This window comes from Nematolebias whitei, chromosome 17, assembly GCF_014905685.2.
Source record: "Nematolebias whitei isolate Nwh7 chromosome 17, NemWhi1, whole genome shotgun sequence".
Taxonomy (NCBI): Eukaryota; Metazoa; Chordata; class Actinopteri; order Cyprinodontiformes; family Rivulidae; genus Nematolebias; species Nematolebias whitei.
Window position 1 is genome coordinate 19,016,105 of NC_056514.1, and position 18,376 is coordinate 19,034,480.

The 18,376-nt window shown below is 40.3% G+C and overlaps 1 protein-coding gene across 1 annotated transcript in view; it reads right to left on the bottom strand.

Moving 5' to 3' along the window:
* The window catches only part of LOC119424153 (transformation/transcription domain-associated protein), a 144,245-nt gene that overhangs the window by 57,467 nt on the left and 68,402 nt on the right, over nucleotides 1-18,376 (bottom strand). Inside the window, exons 40-54 of the mRNA XM_037691621.1 lie at nucleotides 17,974-18,084; nucleotides 16,966-17,112; nucleotides 14,828-15,041; nucleotides 13,220-13,348; nucleotides 12,455-12,604; nucleotides 10,261-10,460; nucleotides 9,853-9,974; nucleotides 7,121-7,334; nucleotides 6,803-6,982; nucleotides 6,465-6,611; nucleotides 4,343-4,462; nucleotides 1,363-1,650; nucleotides 1,018-1,155; nucleotides 641-753; nucleotides 304-439 (exon numbers count right to left, since the gene is read on the bottom strand). Of these exons, the coding sequence (XP_037547549.1) occupies nucleotides 304-439; nucleotides 641-753; nucleotides 1,018-1,155; nucleotides 1,363-1,650; nucleotides 4,343-4,462; nucleotides 6,465-6,611; nucleotides 6,803-6,982; nucleotides 7,121-7,334; nucleotides 9,853-9,974; nucleotides 10,261-10,460; nucleotides 12,455-12,604; nucleotides 13,220-13,348; nucleotides 14,828-15,041; nucleotides 16,966-17,112; nucleotides 17,974-18,084 (2,409 nt within the window). The remainder of the gene's footprint in view (nucleotides 1-303; nucleotides 440-640; nucleotides 754-1,017; nucleotides 1,156-1,362; nucleotides 1,651-4,342; nucleotides 4,463-6,464; nucleotides 6,612-6,802; nucleotides 6,983-7,120; nucleotides 7,335-9,852; nucleotides 9,975-10,260; nucleotides 10,461-12,454; nucleotides 12,605-13,219; nucleotides 13,349-14,827; nucleotides 15,042-16,965; nucleotides 17,113-17,973; nucleotides 18,085-18,376) is intronic.

The window sequence follows — 18,376 nt, forward strand, 5'->3', positions numbered from 1 at the left end:
AACAATGCGCACAATCATACGCTGAAAACCCGCAAAAGAGTGAGTCTGCGAAAGTTGAACTGTGAAGTATTGAAGGACTACTGTATGTGTATTTATGAGGGCTACTGACAGTCAGTGGAACAAAATTTCATTCTTGCGCACTATTTTTTATTTTTACATGTCCTTGAATGACAAACTTTTTCATCACCTCCGATTGTGTTACCAAATGTTTTCCAGACTTTCTTTCAGACCATTTCCTGAAACACCTTGATTAAAATGAGTACAAAATGACTTTTTTTTTAATGGAGAATGAGCTTTACTCACCTGAACCAAAGCCTCCTTCATAGCAGCCCAATTAGAAACCCTCCAACCACATTCAAGCACTAAATAAGGGTTTGAGTGACCTTTTGATTGGCCATATTCAGTCAATGGCTCCCATTGGTTCAGCTCCTTGGAACAGCTAGAGGTGGGGGTCAAAAGAGATCAGTTGGCACTAAAATCTTGTATAGTTTCTGCATTTAAATGGTGGGTCAGTGAGTCACAAAGAGAAATATTACATGGACAGATTTAAAAGTATGAAGTCTAACGAACACAAATAATTAATTTTATTCAGTCAGTGGTGCATCATCTATAAAATATATTCTAGTTTCAGACATCCTACCGTATCCAGTGGTCCTCCCACAATTGGTACTCAGGAAAAATGGCTGGGGAGACATTGCTCCTTTCATGCTCTTTCCTTGCCTTTTCCATTGCTTTCTCATAACTTTCCTGAGCCTGAAAATACATGTTGCACAATGTTAATTACAATGCTGTCTGAGACAACTAAATATTAGGTCATTAACACTTTACAAGCACATCAACAAAAAAAACAATACACTTTTGCAGCACCACAAGCAAAAATCATTTAAAACAATCATAGTTGACTAACTAGATTTCTGGAACTTGGGCTTATTAACATTAAAATACATTTGCTGCAATCGGCCATTAAAAAAAAGACTAAGATAATTTGTTTTTTTCTTACTAAATGTTTTTTCTCACCTGTTCGAAGAAGCCATGTTGCTCGTAAGCAATGGCTGTTGCAGTCTCAGGAAACTTGCACCTCTTCTGCCACAAGCCTGCCCACATATCCTCCTCTTGGAGCAGAGAGTAGAGCTCAGCGAGGGAGTCCAAAATCTCCTACAGGAAAGTGAGACAAAATGAATACAAATTTAGGAATGATGCTGTTGACTGTAATTTAGAAGAACCACATAAAATATTATTTCAAACGAAATAAAAGGCCAAATTTCCAACATATAGCACCTTATTAAAGCTCACACAGCTAAAAGGATAACAATAAATAAGCAAGTCCAAATAAACGGCACTAATAATGAATAAATGAATTACCTGCTGAGGCGGCGTGATGCTCTCCTGTTCATAAAACTCTGTGCTTTGCTTGGGTTTACTGTGCAGACTCAGGCCTTTTTCAAAGGCCTGCTGCTCCAGCATGAGGGTGGAGCGCAGCCAGAGGTTGTGCGTCTTGCCCAGATACTTCAGCACGCAGGGCCGGATGGGAATCGGAGGGACACATTGAGACATGGCTTCCACAAAGCAGTTCAGGGCACTGGGCTGGCAGTCCCTTTGGGCCTGGTGACTGCCACTGCACAGGAAAGGACTCATTTCACCAGACAAAGCCTGAGGGCGAGAAAAAAGCTCATCAACTACCTTCTTTTACTTTAATAGTAATGCAATGATAGGGCATATTGATAAAGGCATTGTGTTTCATTGGCAGGATGCAACATGATGCCATTTTCCAGTAAGAGAGCTGCGAAACAGGAAAAGAGCGGTAAAAGATAGCAAGTTAGAGAACTGGAAGGGGACAAATGACACATTTTATGCTGCCTTACTGTGTGTCTAAACCACAAGAAACAAGTTAATCAGAGGCCTTTTAGAGAAGTCACCAAAGTGTGTAATACAAGTAATTCATAGTCTAAATTAGGGATGGGGCCGATCCGATCCAGTATTGGGTTCAGATACCAGCATAATTTACGTATCTGAATTTTCCGATTCAACCTGCAGAGATTTCTGATCCATGATGCATGTCTGTGTCTGCTGAAACGTCTCCATGTGATTCCCTGCCCGCTGCTCTGCAAGTTGGCTTCAAACTGTGGAATGGACTTCCTGAACGGAGGTGCGTCTCATGAAACCCAGAGTAGGAAGACCCACCTCACATTCAGGAAATCCATTTCATAGTTTGCAGCCAACTAAAATGTGAGCATTGAGGACTGAGCAGCACTGTGGCTAACGGCTAACCAACTTTTCATCGCAACATGTTCACTGTGTGGAAGTATTTTCACTAGAAACATCGCAAAGCAAGACAGCAACATGCAACGTCTGCAAAGCTGCTGTATCGAGAGGAGGAAGCTCCGTCGTGACCTAGAATACAACAAACTTAATCAAACATTTGAAAAAGCACCACATTACAGAGCATGAGGATTATTTAGCCAGGCGGAAGAAAGATGAAAGGAGCCGTCAAAAATCGCTTCTAGAGTCGTTCCAACAGCAACGTAAACTTCCACTGGACAACGTTTTCAGCATTGGATTTTTCCAGTTAACACAATTTCCTGTTTTTCTGACTTCCTTTTCTGACCTTACACTTACCCCAAGTTGACTTTTTGGACATGCATGCATATATTTGTGCAAATTATACTTGCCTGTAGACAGGAGTTTATTATAGTCTCGTATAAAATCAATAATGACGATGCTATCGGAACGGTATCGGAATAGTATCAGTATCGACAGGTATCCAGATTTAGGGATCAGGATTGGAAGTTAAAAAAATGTGGATCGGTGCATCCCTAGTCTAAATTAAAGCAAAAGTAATTTAAATCTTTTTGCTCAGTTCTAAAAGAATACATCTCTTGTAGCTGTAAAAGTCATGTAAAACCTGTGAAACATACAGGTTTGAACAGCATATGGACACTTTGTGTATTCTGAAAAGCTGCGTGTGATTTTGAACATGATCAATGGGGTTAGTGCTTCAAAAGTCCTGACTGACACACATTGATGTATCAGAAATGAATATGTCCGTTGACAGCAGTGAGTTGTTTAATTAAGCTGCTGCTGCAGAATGCCAATCCAGTTCTTTCCGAAGGAAATTTTTATTTTAATTTACTTGTAACAGCTAACCCAGAAACACAAAGTTGCAGAGTAGTGTTAAAAAAAGGTGTGAAATGAAACAAGCATCACATTAAAGACATGTGGGACATTTGTGACCACAAGCCTGTGAACATTTAAATCTTACAGGTCACTGAATGTGTCAGATGTTCAAGAGTTCAATCACTTAAAATCAGGGTTTCTGAGTTTAAAAACACTCCACATGCATCTGGTTCATTAGGCAAATCTTTGCTTGCCTACTTTTTATTTAGCATAAATTAATCTGTCCTTGATTTAAAAGAACCGCAAGCCAACAAGATATTTCCAGGTTACTAACGGTGACTATAGGATCCATAAAAGGGCAGCAACGAACAATAAATTTGTGCTATTAATTTCCAATTTGTTCAATAATAACAATGCTTCAAACATCTAGCTGTAACTAGGCCTGTCACAATAAACAATACAACAATTAATCGCATGATAAATGAAAATTATCGACCTCATTTTCATTTATCGGCTTTATCGTTTCTTCGTGTCTCTCTCTTTCTACTGAAGACAACGGATGACAAAAGACTCAACTCTGGAGCTCTTCACTTTCCCTTTAAAATCTGTTTTAACCGTCCAAAATCGCGTTTTAGGATTGTTAAAAGCAGCTAAGCTGAGAAGCTAAGCTATGAGCTAAGCTAACAGGCTGACATCAGGAACAAAACCTCCGTCTTGTCAAAGCTCCAAAATTCATGGTTGAAACCCGTGCCTTCATCTAAAAAGTTGTTTTTCTCTGCAAAAAGAAGCTGAGAACTTGTTTACTGATTCTTTATTAAAAGCTTTGTGTGACAAATGCTATGCTAAAGAGCTCAAACCGCACGGAGCATCCGCCATTTTCAGAACCAAAAAACAGGAACGAGAGACAACCCATGTCACGTCAAGGGGCCTCCCTCCTATTTTTCTTAAAGAGACACGCTGCTCACTCCCTCACTATCCATCCTTTGGTTCAAACAGTCTTATACTGCCATCCAGTGTCCAAAAAAGGTACTAAACACAAAAATTAACCAACATTTCTTCTTAAGTTTGACAATAATTACTAATTATTGTCAAATTTCAAACAATATTATCGTTTACCGCAATAATTTCTGAGACAATCATCCAGCAAAATTTGTTATCGTGACAGGCCTAGCTGTAACTATTTTCTGTCCTGAGAGCAACAAGACATGGATGAATGATTTACACTTACATGTTGCTGTCTGTCTGACAGGATCTTCCAGAGGCGAGGGAAAAGCTGAACCCAGGACTTCTCAGCCAGAGGTGTGGAGATGTGACAGAGCTGGACCAGGGCATTTAGAAGAGCGCCCGTCTGACACAGAGAACAAAATAATTAGAACCTACTACTTAGAAGAGCAGAGGTTTGGATCATTTGCCTTAAAAACTTTTAAACCTTGCTCATTGTCTTGGGAAGAATCCCTGTGGTGTGGCTAATCACAGAAGCTCTACTACCACCAAGTCAGTCTAGAAACAGATCAATATTATGCCCGATACACGTGCACACTCTGGTATACTCGCTTTATTACCCATGAAGATCGTTTCTGCTCCTCAACAGTGATTCGAAAGAAAAACCTAACAGAAGCTTCATTAACAGGTTTCTGTACCATGAATAAATGAATGATAGGCATGAATGAGACCCTGCTCTTGTTGCAGCATCGTGATCAAATAAATTACGTAAAATCATTAACATGTGGACAAAGCACCGGACACAGAAGAGCTACCAACTGGAGCACATCTGTGGCCATGCAGAATCGTTCTTTCTGCGAAACGGAAATGTACGCTGTGCTTCCTGGTAGCGCGAGGAACTTTTCCTCCCACAGGAAATCAGAAAAAGCACTGAGGTGGCACTGGTAATTTTGTTCTCTAATGGGGGAGCAAAATGGAAAGGAACAAGGGTTTAGCCTTCAGAGCTAAATTAAAACAGCTAGGAAAAGCTGTCAGTCATTCAATGCAACCATTGATCAGAAAGCATTTTAAGATGTGCTGGGTCTGCTTTTTGCTGTAATGTCAAGCGTATACATTTACAATATTGGCTAATTTTGTGTATTTAATTGAGGAAAGTCAAATCCATGACAGAGATTAAACTTTGGATTGTGCTGGGCGTAATTTCCAAAAGAGCAGACCGCGCCAACGCATGTCAAAAAAGTCTGTTTCTTGACTAACTTGGTAGTAGAGACGCTTCAGTTTGGTCACATCAGAAAGCACTTCAGATAGAACAAAATCTCTGTTTTGACAGATCCACAGTCACTTCAGTAGCAAAAATATACTCGGTCTGATGACTTGAATAACAATAAAACTGGGCTACAAAAGGTGCTTAACATATAACTTTCTTCTTCTTTCGGCTGCTCCCTTCTTCAGGGGCCGCCACAACGACTAACTTGCACAAAGACTTGGCAACAGTTTTTACGCCAAATGCCATTCCTGACACAACCGCAGACCACCGAGCTACCACAGCCCTCTGTGTGGAGCAGAGCGCTGCCATCTAGGGCGCCCAGAGGAGCAGATGGTGGGTTAAGGGTGTTGCTCAATGGCCTAGAGTGGGGCATATGAAGGTGTAGACAGGTGTGGGTGCTTCACCTTTTCCACCAACATTCTGATGTTGTCGGTCTGGGAAGTTGAACAGGCGACCTTCCAATCACAGGCCCACCTTCTCTAAGACTGACAGAAAAGCCACTTTGCCATTGATAAGTGCATTTACACTCGGCTCGTCTCATCAGTTCTTCTCAGGTGTAGGTGATCCACTGTGATTTGTTCCACCGCTCACTGGGCGGGATCATCAATGTAAAGTGGGCGGTATCGTAACAGGTCATAGTGTTAGAGCCATTCAGCTGGTTGTGGTACTTCATCTCCCTATAATCAAACTTCAATTTCTTTAGCTTATCCTGGTACTGTTTATAAGTCCAGGTGTAGCCATGCTGCACCATCACCTCCGATATCTCTCTGTAAATGCCTTTCTTGTTGTGCCGCCCGTCAACACGATGAAGAAGTGGAGATTCAGATGTAGTTTGAAGTTTTGCTGGGCAGGTCATCCAGTGATTTAGCTCCACTGGCATATCAACAGCTGCTGTCTGCTTGCATCAAAACCGTCACCTCAGAACAGCCCACTTGGAACCACCAACGAGGTCGCCCCATAAACCAATCGGAGTGGAGGAGGGAGCTGGCAGTGGTTAGGCCCTTAACTGATGTGGTGTTGTGTGGAACCGATGAGAGTTGAGACAGCGGCAAAGCACCATAAGTCATTTCTCACAGTAAAAAAAAAAAAAAAGAAAAACCATAAAGAAACTAAAGAACATTGTGTAGATAGGTAGCCTTGCCTTGACTTCTCGTAAAGAGTCCAGGAATTTGTCGTGCCGGTTGGTAAGCATGTGCAGTTGGTTGCCTGTGTCTCTTTCAGCCTGCTCCTTGGTCTTAGGAATGGCTGTCTGGTCACTTGGCGCTAATTCAATGTCAATCTCCACTTCCTACATAAAATAAAAAGTATAAAAAAAGAACCCTTTGACTATATGCAAATTAGTTAGCTTCTTAGGATTCTTCATAAGCAAGTGCTAATAGCATGTACATTTATTTCTATCAGAGTGGCTCAACTGTTTCCACTCTTCTAATCAAAATACTTATAATAGCACATTGTCAGGAGTGCATCTGTAAGTCCAACCTCTTCTTTGGTCTCGCTGTTTTCCCGTTCGCGTGGCTCCTGTTTGACGTGTGTTGCCATGGCAAAGGCTGCACGATCATGACTGTCAGCCAGGTTGATGACGTTGGTTATAGAAGGCAGCATAGATCCCTGGCAGCTAGTGCCAATGATTGTGTTTCGTTCACACACTGCCAGTAACAACTAAAAAATAAGTGAAAAATGGTAAACAGGTAAATGGCGTAAAAGCTTTGATGACCTCAAATGGCGGAAAAAGCCCAACAAGTTCAGTGCGACAAGACAATGCAAAGTAAATGGCTTTAAGAGCTCAGCTGTGTTTACCTCGATGCACTGTTTGATCCAGAAGTGGCTGCCCATGGCCTCCCAGTTCTGAGAACAGCAGATGTAGAGCAGTCTCTCGTAGACGCGGCGCTTCATCGAGGAATCAAACACCTCAAAAAACTTGGCCCTGATTAATGGCTGACTGCAGCGAAGCCCTGAGAGGAAAGCTGGCTCAAGCTTGGACGTGATGTCACTTCCTGAAAGGCTTTCATCCCTGAAAAATGGGAAAAATAACAATAATAAAAAGAACTGGGTGGTGCTTCTTACCCAGTTTATTTTTAAAAGTCCCTGTCAGAAAAAAAGTACAACGGAAAGCTTACACATTCTGAACTTTTCATCAGTAGACAACAGTAAAGGCAGCAGGCATTGATAGAACTATGAAAGTAATAAACAATAATAAGAATAATAAGATTTTAGGTTTAGGACTTGACGTGCTTTAAACTTTGTCAAAGGCTGCTTTTCCTTCTTTTTCACAAATATGACAAAATAACCTATTTTTTTTATTAAATAAAGTTTTCTTCTGAAATTAATCCCACATATAGTACAAAATGTAACAAAATCGTTTGAGCATCACTGTCAAACTATGTAAAAAAATTTACAGTTTAAGTTTGAAATATTTATATAAAATAAAGAAAATCTTTTAAATAATAATAAATAATAAAAATACACAGTATAATAAATGACAATCAATATCAGTAAGCTGAATTCATTCAATTGCTTTGCTGTTAAATTCTTTATACACCAAATAGAAGAGTTAAACTTAGTTTAATCTTCCAAATGTCAAGTTTTACTCTCCTGCTGTTTTGAAGGTGTTCATTTTGGATTCAATCCTTATTTGTATTTACAAACAATTACTTTTGTAAATATATATAAATGTTTTAAAACAAGTACCGGTAATTGCCATTAGAGGGCATAATCATAGACATATATATCATTTTTACAATAATTTAACTCGTGTATAAATGAACATTTTAACTATTAGAATGACTTTCAACAAATCCAAATATTAGTACCCAGCACAAACGTTTTTATTACCGCACTTGCCGCCGTACACGTCCCACTGCCGTATAAGTCACATCAGCACAAATATATGTCTAATAAAGTGAGAAAAAACATAAATAAGTCGCTTCGCTGTGTAAGTCACATCTATTACGTGTCACCGCTGACAACCTGGAAAATGTGGGCCGGTGTTGTGCCAAAAATCGATTGGCTGCCAAATGGCGGCCGCAGGAGCGTGCACAGGAGGACTTTAACAAAAATTTACCAAGATTAACGCTTAAAAACAATTATTTGTTTGCTCGAAAATATAGTAAAGGTGTGACTCAGTTTAACTTTTCCTGCACTTTGACGGTGAAATCAGCTGCATTTCAAAAGCAGATTCGTAGAAGTGGGAGCGCGCAGAGGGACGACTCGCTGTGCATTTCTTTGAAATTTAACAAGATAACCACTCGACATAGCAAAGGTGTGTCTCAGTTTAACCTTTCCTTAATAAACTCACTTTGATGTTTGCTCCAGGAGTTCTGGAGCAGGACAAAGGTGGCTTGGTACGGCAAGCCAAGTGTCTCAATAATAACCACGTTTACCTATTAATGAGACACTTGGATTGCCATATAGGTCGAGGGCCCTCTAGTGGCTGAAAATGGTAGTGTTCAAGATTTTCCATGTCAAAATGAATGAAATCATAAGATCTCAGCCAAAAATTGAGTTATAAATGTGGAGGGAAAAAACAAATACTGTATAAGTCGCAGACCTGCTAATTTATGCAAAAAGTTGCGACTTACGCACCGGAAAATACTGTACTTGACAGGTTATCACAGGAAGACAAGCAAGCCTTTAAAATTTATTATAGGAACAAAACTTAGTCAAAAAACATCACAAAACTGTTCACCTGTGTAAATTTCCATTTATTACCTTGAGGGAACTGCAGCTAACATGAAATTGACAAAACTCTGCTCCTCTGATAACAGCCTGTTGTGATAGTAACATTACTGCATAGGTTTTAGGTAACAAACACCGTTATTTCTGTATTGTCTTGTTGGACAAAAGGATGTTTGTAGAAACCATTCCCAAAGTAGAAGAAGAAAACGAAGGTGGAGTAAAATGGACGACAGATGCCAGGCTGCTGCAGCTGCATGTCGTCCATATTTGTGCCGTTTTTCCCTAATCGCCCCTCTGTCACGGCTGCTTTATCATTCCATTATCAATACACGCTGTCCATCACGGCTTTACCACATAAGTCTTGTGACATGATAAGCTGATGGGGGATGCTGGGTACTTTAAGATGATTAAAAGTGTATGAGTGTGAGGAGGAAAGATTGATGCTCTGATTAGACTGTAGGCAGAAAAGAAAAGTCTCTCCTCTCTGACCTCTCTGCTGCCGTGAGTCCTGATCCTGCTGTAACCCAGTGGTGAACTTCTGTAAGACCATCAACCTTCTCTGGGATTTTTTTTCTTTATTTTCATTTACTGTAAAAATATTACCCACACAGCTCCTCTGTGCCTTCGAGAATATATTTTTTCTATTTAACAACTCATATCGTCAGATATTTTTTTCCCCAATCATGAACAGAGCACTGATTATTCAAATACGATCCTCCTCACTTGGTTTTTTTTTTTATTTTTTTAACCAGACTCAACCCTCTGACCTTCATCGCTTGTGTTAAAATGGATGCAAGGGCGGTCTGCCATCAGCACCACGGCCATTTGGCCGTGTGATGAATGGCAGTAATTACCTGTAGACGTAATTAACGAGGTCCAGGAACTGGGCATTTAACTCAAGTTCATCGGGGAAACGTTTCTCTATGTAGGTCATCATCTTCACCAGCAAGATGGACTTCTCGCGCAGGTTTGGCATCTGAAGAGGAAATGGGTTATCAATTACAGTTCAAATGGACAGGAAATAATGTCATAAAAATGAGCAGCTATGAAGAGGGAAGACAAAAAAAATAAAAAATTCTGTGAATTTTCTGGTGATGCTAACCTTACAGGACCTTTGAAGAATGTGCTTACCTTGATTTGTTTTTCCAACGAATACATATGAAAAACTAATTGTACTTTTCCAATGTATGTGTTGGTATATTTTAATCTAACGCAGTGCTGTGTTAAAGTTAAGCTCCCTCAATTGTAAAACGCGTGCTCACCTGGTTGGCGGCCATAGGAGAATTGTTTTTCACCCACTCTTCCACAATCTTGACCACAGCTCGAAGAATTTTGGGGTCGGGTGACTTTTCAATCAGAGACGTAAGAATGACCTGGATGAAGTTCTTCCTCATCTCCATGCTCATGACAGACAGTCGAGTTTTCACCAGGTCAAGGCTCAGCATCACCAGCTCGCTTGTCACTGTAAAAACAGCCAAAAATGTGCAGCTAAGGTAAATGCATGCTTAAATGGTTGTAATCTCAGTAATCAGGGCGTTATAATAAGACCGTTTCCTCTGTTTCTAAAATAAAGACGTGCAACTGCTTCATCTTGTACTACTTTAAATCACCTACTATAGTCACATCAACAGCAGTGTTGTAAGGTCTACTTTTGTTCCGTAGTCAAAAAGCAGCTCGAGCACGACCAGGATGGAAATGCTCGAGTCAAGTTTATTGAATTACTGAAACCTGAAGACCCTTTAGAGGTGAAGGCCTCGCTGGTCAGATAGCCTTTGGTCTAAGTGACTGTAACTACTCATGGTGGGGAGGTCTAATGTGTGCTTTTCCCGATACAGTCATTAGGGGCCCATTGAAAACACTGATTGTATCTTATAGCCATTATCTCCCACGTGAGTTAACAACAGAAGCTACTGTATGTTCTGCCAGAGCTGAGGGTCGAGCTCAAAAGAGAAAACTGAAGATTGGACCACAATAAAATATATTTCATTGCAGCAACAAAAAAAGCTCAATAGTTTTTTTTTTATTTATTTACCATTACTGCACCGAAGCATCCTTATAAACCCCAAGATAAAATGAACAAGATATTTCTTTATAGAGAGCGACAAATGGGGACAATAGACTTGAAACCAAAGCTGAGAAACAGTCCCTGTGAAACCAGACTATCTATGGAGAGGATACCCTCTAACCAAAGAGGAGGACAGAACCTCAGATACACACTTTGTTTAGTATCTGGTACTGTTGAGATACATGAGATGTGCAGAGGCTCACAATGTGAGGGTTGTTCAACCTCTTGATGGATAAAAGATAACCACAAACTTTAACGTCCCTGATGAGGTAGTTGATGTCTCGTGGTGTGTGGGGAAAACCTCCGAGCTATAAAAGGGATGGGAACTTGAGATCAGGTTTAAATTTACAGCAAACAGGTTTATCCAAGAAAACAGGAATTGCAGGCTGCGAGGCTAAATCTAGTCTTCATGTAACTCAATTATAATCTTTAATTTTAAACAATTTAAGACTAGGCACGGGTCAGTTACCAGTTTCAAGGTAAATACCGTATTTTCCGGCGTATAAGTGGCAGTTTTTTGCATAGATTGGTCAGTCCTGCGACTTATACGCCGAAGCAACTTATTTACGTCTTTTTTTTTCTTCCATACTCGTAACGCAATTTTGAACTGCCGCTTTAAATTTCGAAGAACTGCAACAGCGAGTCCTCCCGTGCACGCTCGCTTCACTCAGCTGGTGCAGGCAGAGGAACGCTGGAGAGCTAGCGGCTCCAGTCATAATGGATGGATGGATGGCACCACCCAGGTGAAATGAAGCTGTTCTGAACATTAAATTAACGCATAATAAATGCGACTTATGCACCAAAGCGACTTGTATGTTTTTGTTTCCTCTTCATGATGCTTTTTTTTGACTGATGCGACTTATACACCGGAAAATACGGTACTGCATACGACGGTGTTAAAAAGTTACAATGTCCAAACCATTAAGTTTTTCCAGCGAATCAATAGGTTTAAATGGATAAAAAGTAGAGACAGAGCATACTTTTTATTTTCTTATTCAATGTCCAACCTGTTGCCCTGAGCTATCATTCAGTTCTGTACAGTAGAGTTGGGAGAATGTCTCCTAAACGTTTGTGCTTGTTAAATGAAAACTTTGAGTGGTTGTATGTTTTATCCAATGGATAACAGTCAGTCATGGCTTATATACCAGGGCAACAACACCTGTTTCTCTTTAAAAAAAAAACACTATACTGAATCAAACATTTACAACAAAGCTACAAGAGTTAGCATGTTAGCAGGTAAACAATATGTTTCAATGTGGTAGGTTATCATAACATCAGAATCTCATACTGGTCCATATTTATCAAAGACAGACAAATCTTACTTTGACCAACAGTAAAAAGACAGTAGGTATACTTAAATAAAATGTCATCATACATGCCTGTATGTGTACCTGTACTGGTTTCAGTGACCCCTGAGTTCGCCTGCTGGGGGCTAAGGTGTTCCCGGACCATCTTTTGTAGTGAGCGCATAAATACAGAGATAAGGCGGTCGATGTAGCTGGCATTATAACTGCAGGCGGACTTCAGGATCATCAGAGTCCCTGGATGACAAATGAAGGGGAAGAAAAGAGGATGAAGGGAGCAAAAACCTGGAAATACAAACAACCTGACAGGAACCTTAACCTCTCCTGGGCACGTTAACGGGAACACACACAGCTGTAGTCAGCTGGTGTTCCTTCATGACAATGTATCTGCTGTGTGATTCTTTTATTTAAGTTCTACAAAGGCAGGAAGAATAACGAGTAAAGTCCCACTCAGCTGCTGCTCCCTGGAGGGGAAACAAATGTTAAAGTGTCACCCTCCCTGGCCAGACAGATGCGTCAAATCAGAGCTACCTTGCAGCAACAGAAAAGTATCAAACGCACCGGGTCAGCTTGGAAAACAGTAAACTACTTAATACATCCGTTTTTATAAAAATACTTTGACATCTTGGTGGATTTTAAGTACAGCAATCATTCCTTCCCAAGATAATCAGTACCAAACCAGATGTTAGCTTCAACAACGCCCACCAGCTTGCACTTTACCTCGCTCATTGGTTTAACTCCTAAAAGCGACAGAGACCCTATTTAATTTTGTGGGAAGAGGAAAATGGAAAGAAAAATAAATAAGCTGTTGAAAAGAATGAAGGAAAAAAAAAAGAAGAGTACTTGTCTTACCAAAAAGCTGTGTGGGGTTAGTGTTGCTTGTTGCTTTTTCATAGTTGGTAAGGCCCTCGTAGATAACTTTGCCCACAGCAGCATAAAGACACTCCAGTTCCTCGTACTTAGAAGCCACGGTTGATGTACCTGGAAATATATTATGTCTGCTTTAAAAAAAAGGAAGAAGTGAAAAGTCCTAGCCTTTTACTTTCCATAATAGTGCAACAAAGGAGAAAATAAAAATCAATAATAAATAGTTTAATGGGTTTAGTGAAGAGCAGCGGGGAGTTACCAATTTCTCAGAAAGGAGAAAATCATTGATGATTTTCTGAGTCTAAGATGTTCTTGTGATAATTTAGGGATAAAAGACATTTTTCTTTAGCCTGGTTCAGTGCGATAGGTTCCATCTGCAACCTCTGCTCTGCGTCCTTTTACTTGGCAGAAGATACCTTCTCAACAAGGTGATCAGTTCATGATCTTAGCAGCTTGTTTAAAGCAGAAGTCACACACACACACACGTTCTTGTAAACATACTTTTTGGAGACTTTGCATTGACTTCCATTCATTTTTTTTATAGCCAAACCCTGACCCTTACTCTAAACCTAACCATTACTAGTACATGCCTAACTCTAACCATAATCCATCTGCAATTTACACCTTAGTCCTAAACCTAACCCCCCAACGAGACTTATCCTTATGGGGACCTAGCTTTGGTCCCCATAAAGAGCAGTTGGTTCCCACAATGCATGATTTTTTGTAAAATTGGTCACTACAAGGTAACCTGAAACAAACAAACACACACACACACACATAACTTACTTGAGTGTGCATACATCAATTTTTACATGTTTCTTCTGAGTTTTTCTATATTAAATAGATTTAACTGATAATTTTGTCTAAAGCAACCCACAAACGATGGCTATAAAGGAGTAAAGAGTGACTTTAGGGACAAAATAGTCTAACTGTATTTTAGAATGGTAAATGGACTTTACTTATATATCACCTTTCTATCTTGTAGAGATCCTCAAAGTGCTTTACAACACAATCTGTGCTCTATTTACCCATTCATACATCTCTCTACTAGATCTATACAAAGACTAATCAGTGCTTTATCACATTCTTACACTGATGGGACACCGATCAGAGGCAATGAGGGGTTCGGTGTCTTGCCCAGGGACACTTCAGCATGTGACTGCTGGTGGAATCGAACCCCCAACTCTCCAATTGGAGGACGACTGCTCTAACCACTCAGCCACAGCTGCCCCAAGTTGATAGAAGAGCAACATTTAGCACTACTGAGAAACAAAAGTAAATCAATACTTGTAAGTAAACATGCTTATATAATCATAACCATGAGTATAATGTGCTATTGTTGTGCACATATGACATTTTTGTACCTAAATGAAGAAATCAAGCACATCAGTGATTATTTTCCCTGCCCGTTCAGCTGTTTGCAGTATTTACACGTTATTGTAAGACACCAGCTTGACTTGGTCAGAACCTTGGATCATGTACTGCCACAGAAATCATCTGTAGAAGTTTTATGGTTTTACCTACAACCAAAAACTAGAGGGTCGTACTCCAACCACACCATGTAATGCAAAGCGTCAGGTTTTTGAAGCTTACTTGGCTCAGTGGGGAAGATGCTCATGAGACGAGAGAGAAGGGAATGAACAGCCCGCAGAATTTTCGTATTGCCACAGGTCATACATGCGGCGATCCCTCGCTGCAGAGGCTTGAAATGGGCCAGGATGGCAGGCGACTGCAGCACCGTCAACAGGAAGCAGAGAATCTCCAAACCGGTGCAGATGTTCGAGATGTTAGCTTGCGCTGGCTGTTCCTGAGACGGTACAGAATGAAATGTTAGTGAAATTGCTTTTAACGTTCCATCTTGTTTAGTCACAAATGTACTATTCTAAAACAAAATAACTCAATCTATGGATTAACAAAAACAGTTTTAATCAAATACACTGTCACAATAACAGAGATAATAATCCACACTACAGCAGTACTAACTTCACACCAAAACAAGGCATTGTGATGGCTGCTAAATCAAAGATCAATGGCCTAATTTTGTCTAAATTGCAATCAAAGTTTACACTGGCAGGGCCAAGAGGATAATCTTCCACAGATTTATGGTGCTAATCTTGCCTAATGAACGAGGTGACTCTTGTGATAAGGCTGGTAGTAGATATAAGGGTCTTATTGATTTGGCAGTGTATTAACAGAGCTTGCTTTCAAAGCCAAACAGAGACTTTATACATGGAAGTGAATGGGCTTGTTGTGATTGTGTGCTGATGTTGTCCCCTAATGCTTCACATCTAACCTCTTACACCACTCCCCTGTTGCCTAATCACTGCCATGTATGTACAATAAGATGATAAAAGGTAATCCAACTGAGAGCATTGTTCATTAATCTGAGTGGGATGGCTGAGCAGGTAGAGCTCTCTCCCACAGGAGTAGGAAGACCTTGTGTGTGTCCATCTACATAAAACCCACAGAAAGGCCCGTTTATCAGACTAGACCCGTTGGGATCTATAGGGGTGGACTGTGTGAAGGGGTGGGGGGCAAAGTGAAAAGACTGGCTGATGAAGTGATCCCCAAAAGAGAGCAAGGGAAATGTGTGACAATGTGTGGAATCAATGTGTGCACATGCAGAAACCCCTGTCTGATCAGGCATGGGTGGCGAGTAGAAAAGGAGAGAGGAATGGATAAATAGAAAAAGGTAGAGAGACTGAGAGAAATAGTGAAGGAGAGAGGAAGCACAAGCTGAGATAAGGGTTTGGATTGAAAAGAGATGAGAAAAGGAAGTGGTTAGAGACCGAGGGGAAAGGCAAGGAGATATGCAGAAAGCCAAAGTGGGGACAATATGAAAAGCAAGGATGAGGAGGTAGGAAAGAAGAAGCAGGGTTAGGGTGAGCTGAATAGGAAGGCACGGGCCAACCCGAACAGACTCCGGTTATCTCACCACTGTCATTATTTTGCCATTACTGCTGTTGGCGCCTCACTTTGTGTATTACCGATAACAGACAAAGGACTCTGAGGTGATAAAACAAACACTAAGATGGAGTTTAAGTGGAAAGTTCTCCAGTAAGGCGTCCGCTGCTTGCAGCTTAATGCTGGGCGATGCAACAACAGCAGCTAGAATATTTTAAATTTGATTTAAATTGCCTGCTGAAACATACTGTGCACGACTTGTGGTGCAAGCTGTTCCAAACACTTAGTGAAATGTTCACATGAAAATATATACTTAAATAAAATTTAAAGCCTAGCATTTCTTGAAGAAATATAAATTGCCCACCACCTTTCATGGCCAAGTTTTAGACTAAGATCATCAAAGGAAATGTAGAGTTAGAGTCATTGGTCAAACCTGGAAAATAATATAAGTTACAACCACAAAATTAGGCCCAATACCCATCAAGTGGACAGAGTTAGTCATCTTTGTGTTTGATACGGTCACTTAACTGTGGCGGCCATCTTGAATCGGGTAAAATTCAAAAGTAAACCAGTTGTAGATGTTTAATTTCTGAGAGTTTCATTAAAATGCATCCAGTGATTCAGGAAATATTTTGGCAACAAACACAGACAAAAACATCACTGTCCACCACCAAAAGGCAATAAAAGTGCATGGAAAAATACGAAGAATAAAAGAGTGATGCTGCGCTTTGCACCCAAAAGTTACCAGAGTGAATGTGGCTGTATGACAGATGACAGCAGTAGATTATGCATAATGACGATCATTGTGAAGGCACATGCCATCTTACCACTGTCATTAGAAGCTTGTCAAACCACTGCAGCTTGAGCTCAGCGCGAGGCCACATATCAGGCCTCAGGGCAGTTTTCATCAAACTAACACAGCGACGGGACAGCAACTCCCCAGGAGACCCAGCCACGTTGGTGCTTTCGTTCACCTACACACAAGCAGGGAAGGAAGTCTGGTACCATTATCGTTAATAACACTGGGGCTTCATTTTCAGCATCACAATGGTGTCCTGAAGAGGTAAGAAATCACACGAGGCAATAGGAGGCATCGAGTATAACCACATAAGGCATTAATGAATATAGGCTTCCAACACAGAGAGCTTCAGAAGCAGAACCATTCTTCAATAAAAGAGCTTTTGTACAATCCTTCACAGTGACAATCATACACGCTGCAGGCGCATCCTTGACCAAGACACTGAATCCCTATCAGCTCTAGGTGTGGTGTCCTTTAGCTGATGTTAATCCCTTGGGCCACTGAAAACATGTTTTTCTACAGGGATCAATTTAGTATCACAATACACTGTTATCAGGTCGAATACAAAGAGAAGATTATGTTTCTGTAGACTGCCTTGCTAGCAGTGAGTGATCCCCAGAGGTAATACAGAAGGTTATATTTAGCGATGGTTGGATGAACAGGAAAAAAAAATTAAGCTTGGCCCAAAAAAGCAGAAAAATTCAAGGTGAGTGAAATTTTAGAAGACTATTTTAGGCTTGTAGCAAAGGTCTAAACTGCCACTAAAGCAAGGGACAGCTGCTTGAAGGGATGCTTAAAGCACTTTTTTTCTGTTTGTACTCATTCAGCTGTTCTTAAGGACACCAATTTAAGTTTAAGGTCGCTGTAAATATATTTTCAAGAAGTGAGAGTCTTTTCGGATGATCCTCATTATTCGTTCCTATTCGAAAAGCTTGTTTAAATGTTACAAGTTTAGGACACTAAAGGAATCGTGCTCACAACATCAATTCAAACACTGATATGCTCGAGTGGTTGGCAGTCATTGTGCAGATCTTACCTGGCATGCAATCCTAATAAGGAAGTTAACGACGGTATCTGTATGCTGTTTCTCAACGGGCTTTGTGAGCATGGTTTCAGTTCCTGGCATAGACTGGGTACGTCCAAACACCTAAAAACAATTACAAACAGTAAGGTGTAAAAAATAAGTTGGATATTTTATGTGAAAGTTGCAACAAAACAAATGGGACTCATTAACAAAAAATACAAACGACAACACTCTGAACAATATATACTTTCCTCACAAAGAGCAGAAATAATTGCTGCAACAAGTATTTATCTCCTGACTACAGAAGCTGGAACTCAAATAAAATTTGCAACAACATACAAACAACTTTTGAAAAATCACTTAACATATATATATATATATATATATATATATATATATATATATATATATATAT